This window comes from Oxyura jamaicensis, chromosome 17 (assembly GCF_011077185.1).
Source record: "Oxyura jamaicensis isolate SHBP4307 breed ruddy duck chromosome 17, BPBGC_Ojam_1.0, whole genome shotgun sequence".
Classification (NCBI taxonomy): Eukaryota; Metazoa; Chordata; class Aves; order Anseriformes; family Anatidae; genus Oxyura; species Oxyura jamaicensis.
The window spans coordinates 6,188,546-6,195,068 of NC_048909.1; the positions used below are offsets into that span (position 1 = coordinate 6,188,546).

The 6,523-nt window shown below is 53.3% G+C and overlaps 1 protein-coding gene across 1 annotated transcript; it reads left to right on the plus strand.

Moving 5' to 3' along the window:
• Positions 1-926: 926 nt before the first annotated feature.
• On the plus strand, positions 927-6,238 carry TOR1B (torsin family 1 member B). Its single transcript, XM_035341670.1, has 5 exons — positions 927-1,218; positions 1,326-1,591; positions 2,430-2,605; positions 3,627-3,754; positions 4,170-6,238. The coding sequence occupies exons 1-5, from the start codon at positions 942-944 to the stop codon at positions 4,445-4,447; spliced, it is 1,125 nt and encodes a 374-aa protein (XP_035197561.1). The 5' UTR covers positions 927-941; the 3' UTR covers positions 4,448-6,238.
• The last annotated feature ends 285 nt before the right edge of the window (positions 6,239-6,523 follow it).

A 6,523-nucleotide genomic window follows, 5' to 3' on the forward strand; every position in this document is an offset into this window, starting at 1 on the left:
CGTTACTGGCATGGAAACCAAAGCACGAAGGAGGAGACCGAGTGGTCCAAACCCAGCAGGCCTGGCCAGAGGCAGAGGTCCCACATCACCAGCCCACCCGCATGGCACCGCTGCCTCATGCCGACACGGCCATCCCACCCTGCCGAGCTGTCTGCCTGGGGATCACGGCACACCGGTGCCAGATAATGGCATAGAGAAACCCTTCGTGTCTCCACACCAATTCTCTTCGTCTCTAGGCACCGGTGCTGCCACGCTCACAGAGGCGGCTGGAAGCACGCTGAGGTAGTGGTTCGGCAGGCTGCCATCACTGCCCGCTGCCACGTCCCTGTGCCTGAGGCTGCCATGCTGCTCCCTCGGGCTGTGGTGAGGGAGGAGAGAGAGGAGGCTGGGGGCTGAGGCACTGTTGTGCTAAAGGTTAAAGTAGTTGTGAGTGATGCCCAATTAGCCGTTATAAGTCTGTCTCCACTCTGCTCCATGCTCCACACTGCTCCTCTTAGCACGCTGAGCTCCCTTGGTGTGGCCAACATCTAAGGTTGGGGGCATAGGGGACTCATATGGAGGGCAGCCACACTCTGCCCTGGAAGCTTCTTCAAGGGAAAGGCTGGACGTGGTGCTTAGGACGGGGCGTAGTGGTGACATTGGTGGTATGGGGACGGTTGGTGCCGATGATCTCGGAGGGATTTCCAACCCTGATGTCTCTGTGAGCCTGGGTTTCATTCCCAAATCCCCTCAGGCACAGCGTGGGGCCGTGCCCCCACAGCCCACCCCGGCGGGGCTCAGGGGGAGCTGAGGCACCGAAGCCTGGTCCTAGCTCACCCCGTGACGTCACCGGGACCTAATGCCGTCACTCCGAGCCGTGACGTCACCACAGCGTTACGTCACGGCCCTCCCAAATCACCTAAAAGGACACCCCCCCCCGCCCCCAAGTGCCCTTAACAAAGATGGCGGCGGCGGCTACAGGCGGAGCCGGCCCGGCCTCGTCCTCCCGCTCGCTGTCGGCGGGACGGAAGCGGGGCCGCGGAGCCGCCATGCCGGGGGCGGCGGGGCTGCTGCTGCCGCTGCTGCTGCTGCTGCCGGGGCTGGCGGCGCTGGAGCCGCTCAGCGTGGGGCTGGCCATCGGCGTCGCCTCGGCGCTCACCGGGTACCTCTCCCACCCCAGCTTCTACTGCAGCTACGTGGAGTGCTGCCCCAGCGCCGGGCACCGCCTCAACGCCACCGGTACCGGGAGGACGGGGGGGACCGAGGGGACCTGGGGGGGGGGGTATCGGGGAGCCCCGGGCACCCCCTGCCCCCCAGCCGGGCTCTGAGGGAGTTTCTCCCCGCAGCGCTGCGGGAGCAGCTGGACGGCAGGCTGTTCGGGCAGCACCTGGCCAAGGAGGTGGTGCTGCGGGCCGTGACGGGCTTCAGCCACAACCCCAGCCCCAAGAAGCCGCTGACGCTGTCGCTGCACGGTTGGGCCGGCACCGGTAAGAATTTCCTCAGCCAGCTCCTGGCGCAGCACGTCCACCCCGCCGGGCTGCGCAGCAAGTTCGTGCACCTCTTCTTGGCCACCCTGCACTTCCCGCACCCGCAGCAGCTGCAGCTCTACCAGGTGAGCGCATCCCACGGGGAGCACAAAAGGCTGGGAGAGGGAACGGCCGGAGCAGCGAGGGACGGCCTGTTTGCCAGTGCTACCCGCTGCTGGCTTCGTGGGAGAGGAGCCCATCGTTAAAAGCCCTCCTGTTAATCGGAGCCCTCTGTTGCTGTGGCCCCGTCATGCTGTGCTTTGTGGCTGTGGCTGGAGCAGCGCTGGGCACAGCCTGGTGGTGCTGAGCAGTGCTCGTGCAGCCTCAGGGCTTGTTTGCTTCTCCCCTCTTCCATAGCGGGCTGGCAGGGGGTGGGCAAGAGGCTGGGAGGGAAACGCAGGTGGGAGAGCAGGCCTGAAGGCACCAAGGAGCGTTTTGCACCATGTGGTGCCGTGCAGTGCACTAAAAACCACATCTCTGTGCCATGAGGAAGTGTAACTTGCTTGAGAGCTTTCAGGTGACTTCCCTCCTTGAAACAAGAGACCTCTCTCTCAGCTTCGTGTTTCAGTGTTTGAAGGTGCCCCAAGCTGATGTGCGTTTCTGTATGAAGGAGGAAACACTGTTAAAAACACTTTCGTTTCTCTGAAACTTCCCATTCCTGATTGCAGTGTCACATCTGTATGCAAAGCAGGAAGAAAAAGAAAGTCTTTGTGAGCAGTAAATAATCCACAGTTAAATTCAGTGTCACATTAAAGGGATCAATCACAAACATGTTTATGGTCCTCTCTAGGGAAAAGGATAAAACCAGTGAGTGCAGGATCTGGGCAGTTGGAAGGGTGGCTCTGGAGTCTGCGACACACAACCACCCTGCAGTACGCCCTCTGCAGCCCTGGCTTTTCTGTGTTTCTCACCTTCTTGTTCCAGGAGCAATTGCAGAGCTGGATTCGGGGCAATGTTAGTGCCTGTCCTCACTCCGTCTTCATCTTTGATGAGATGGACAAGATGCACCAGGGCCTTATCGATGCCATCAAACCGTTCTTAGATTATTACGAGCAGGTTGATGGGGTGTCGTACAGGAAAGCCATCTTCATCTTCCTCAGGTCGGTAGCACTTCTTACAGCTGTTGGAGATACCCTGATAAATCCGTATTTACGATGCTAATGATGTTCCCATGAGACCTCACTCAGGCACAGCAGAAGAGCTGCCCTGGGGTGAGGACCGTCCCTCGAAGACAGAAGGGAGCACCATGGGCTCGTGAGCGCAGGGCCCGTGGCTGTGGTGAAGCAGTTCTGACAGCACAGCAGGTCACCGCAGTGAGCTCGGGAGACTGGCCCAGGGCACAGTTAAGCTGAGGAGCTCAGATTTTGGGACAGTTCTCTGGGGTGGGTGCTCTGTGTACTGGGTCTGGCTGGGATGGAGTTAACCTCCCCCGTGCAGCCTGTTGGGTGCTGTTTCGCATTTCTGGCTAAAGCAGTGCTGATAACGCCCCGGTGTTTGGCTGTTGCTGAACTGTGTTTGCACAGCCTCAAGGATTTCCCCCCCACACACGCACACAGCGGGAGCAGGCTGGGGGTGGGCAAGACATTGGGAGGGGACACAGCCAGGAGAGCTGACCTGAACCATGTAGTGCCATGCTCAGCAAGAAAAACTGGGGTAGAGCAGGAAGTGTGAGGTGTCAGCCTCCAGAAGGAGGGTTGTTGAGAGACTGGCTGGGCACTGGTGTGCCTGGGAGGATGGCGAGTGATTTCCTTAGCCATGTGCTTTTTTAAATTATTATTTTGTCCTTTTGCTTTCCCTTATCTATTAAACTGTCTTTGTTTTGACCAACAAGTCTCCTTACTTCTGCTTTTCCTATTTTTTCCTCCCATCATGCTGGGGGCAGTTGGGGGAAAGTGAAAGTGGCTGTGTGGGTGCTTGGCTGCTGGCTGGGGTCAACCTGCCCCACACTGATGGCAGCTGATAAGAACTGGAGATTTTTCCCCCTACATTTTGGCTTACAGCTTTCTGTTTTGGTTACTTGTTTGACTTCAAGAAAACTAGCAATTCATGTAACCAGCTACAAAGGAATTCTGGCTTAATTGTGTCTCGGCTCACTGCTGTAAACTTTTCTTTTATGAACAGCAATGCCGGTGGTGACTTAATTAATAAAGCAGCACTTGACTTCTGGACAAGTGGGAAGCGCAGGGAAGAGATTCAGCTGAAAGACCTGGAGCCTGTACTATCTGTAGGAGTCTTCAATAACAAGAACAGTAAGTCACTTTCCCTAGAAGATGGGAATTTCCTTTACTTCATAAGACAGGGTTATTTCTGCAATCTGTTCCTCACCTACCTTGACCCTGCCCTGCTTCCTGTGACACCCTCACACACCTTCCTGTGGTGTCCCAGCTCCCTGCCCTTTTGTCCCTTCACTGCAATGTCATCCCGCCACAGGAGAGTTCTCAGCACAGAAGGTGCTACGTGGGGACACTGAGGAGCAGCAGCAACCCCTGCAAGGTGCAATCCCTCTGACCCATCCATCTAACCAGCACGCGTTGCCTCCCTGGGCAGCAGACGAGAGAAACTGCTTTGTGATTTCATTCTGGTCTGCTGATCCTGCCCTGCGCAGGCCCAAGTTCAAAGAAAGTCCTTCCCTGACAGCTATTTTCTTTCCCCCTTCTCCTGCAGGTGGGCTGTGGCACAGCAGCCTCATCGACAGGAACCTCATCGACTACTTTGTTCCCTTTCTGCCCCTGGAGCACAAGCATGTGAAGATGTGCGTCCGAGCTGAAATGAAAGCCCGTGGCCATGCTGTCGATGAGAAGGTTGTGGAGGCAGTGGCTGATGAAATGACGTACTTCCCGAAAGAAGCAAAAATCTACTCCGATAAAGGCTGCAAGACTGTACAGGCCAAGCTGGACATTCATGAAGACATCGCCGTGAAATACACGAAAGCCAATGATTGATTACCCTTCACCTCTCCAAAGCACTGCCAGAGCTTTTGGAAACTTGTCTATTTGCACTTGTTTGGTGGTTTTTTTTTTTTTTTTTTTTTTACTATTGCAGGGAATATGGTGAAAATCCTGGAGAGAGCGGTGTGGGCTTTTAAACTTTTTTTTTAAACATAAAATCCCACTGTTCATCTCTAAACTGGCTGATATCCAAATATTGCCCCCTTTTTTTTTTTAACCTATAGAAAACTTCTGAGCATGGCACACACAGCGCTGGATATAGCCTCTCCTGATTAATTAATTGCTGGGATTGTTAAATCCCTCCTTCACCTTTCCACAAAACAATTCAAAACTGAGGAACTCTTGCAGGCAGTTCTACTCCCTTCCACGTACGCAGAAGCTCCAGTTCATGGGCTAGCGAAGTTACAGGAGTTCATGATGTGATTCTGCCTGTGACAGTGTCTGCAAGAGTACGTACCTCACCACGTTGCAGGAAGAAAGTGCAATGCTGGAGGGCTCCCTGTCCTTCGCAGCAGTCCGATGCTGTTGTGGCCTCTGCAGATGAGATCCAGCTATTTAGGAACAGAACAGCAGGATTATGGATTGACTGTTACATCCTAGCACGTCTCCTGCTATGGTAACGCAGCAAGTCAGGATGAGCTCAGAAGATGCGGTACTAAATGGGAGAGAAGGGGAATGAATGTAATTACTTGCCACTCCACTTCTTTGGGGAAAAGAAATGGTGATGTCTTCTCTTTTAATACTTTTCTGAGGGGACTGAGTGAACTTACATGGTAACTCCAGGGTGTCTGTCTTCCTAAGCACAGGGACCCAGCAGAGGGGTCTGACTCTCAGCCTGCTATGTGGCCTCTTCTTAAGCAGAAAACTCTCCAGGATTTCACTGCTGCAGCCTGTCAAGTTCCTCTGGGCGTGTTCCAGGGCCTGAAGTCTTCAAGGTCTTCATCAGTCCCCGGAGCTGCACCCAAGAGCCCAGGAGTGGGTAATCCTCCTCTCACGCTGCTTGGAAGATACTTTCATGGCTGAAGTTATTTTTAATAGTGTATTTTTATACTGAAGTGTAAGCAACAAAAATGCAATGCTAGAGAACCAGAGAAGGGAGTATGGGGAAGGAGATCAGCCTCTGATATCCCCGTACCTATCTAGAGAAGTATATTTTATAGTAGCTTTTAATACTAAGTGGTGTCTGTGTGGAAGGGCGAGTGACAGTTCAGGAGGCTGGGAAAGATTGGTTTAATCTTCATGTGCGTGGTAAGGCTGGGGTTCAGACATTGTTACAGCTTCAATTCTTTCATCTATCCATCCCTCGTGCAGGGCAGAAGTACCTATCACTTGTCTGAGGGCAGTGTTTTTAAACTGTTTTAAGGGAGCGGGCCCTTTGAACTGCAGCTTCTAATCCCCCACCTGTACCTAAGCTTAAAAATGTGATGCAAAACTTACAGGCAAATTAGCATAATAACGTTGAGAAGTTACAACAGCGAGCTTGGCGTTTATGTAAAGCTCCGAATTAGAAGTGTCAATTGCCTTTTACAGCTCCACGTGGAGTTTGTCAGACGTTGGCAAACTCTTTGACACTGACGCAATCCCAAGAGCCAGATGCTAGCTAGCCGTTAACCTTGGGACATTGGACTGTTGCTTTTCCTGAGTAGCGTTTTGCCTCTTAACTGACTTATTCACCGGCGTAAATGTCACCGGTTTCAGTTATTCCAAGTGCCAACTCTTTGTGCAGTTTCAAAACACTACGGAACACTACTGTAATGCAGTTGGAATAAATGCTACGTCACTTTGTCTCTTGCCTTAATGATTTCCAGCCCTTGAAAAGTACTGTTTTATGGCAGCTTTCCGTGAAGCCTCCTCTAGTCCTGAAGGATCAGGAGGATCAAATCTGGGAGTAGGGTCGGGTGCACAAACACTTCTTTCACCCAGATGCAGGCAATGCTCTGAGCCAGGTCTGCTGGTTTATAGGGGAGAGATTTGTCAGGGAGCCAGTCCCCACCCTTCGAACATCACTTCCACCTCCTCTGGAGGAAGTTTCTTCTATCCACCCTAAGCCACCTCGGGCCAGGATATAAT

Coding starts and splice junctions, on each gene's coding strand:
- TOR1B (XM_035341670.1), top strand. CDS start 942: ATGGCGGCGGCGGCTACAGGCGGAGCCGGCCCGGCCTCGTCCTCCCGC. Junction 1,219..1,325: donor GCACCGCCTCAACGCCACCG/GTACCGGGAGGA, acceptor TTCTCCCCGCAG/CGCTGCGGGAGCAGCTGGAC. Junction 2,606..3,626: donor GCCATCTTCATCTTCCTCAG/GTCGGTAGCACT, acceptor TTTTATGAACAG/CAATGCCGGTGGTGACTTAA.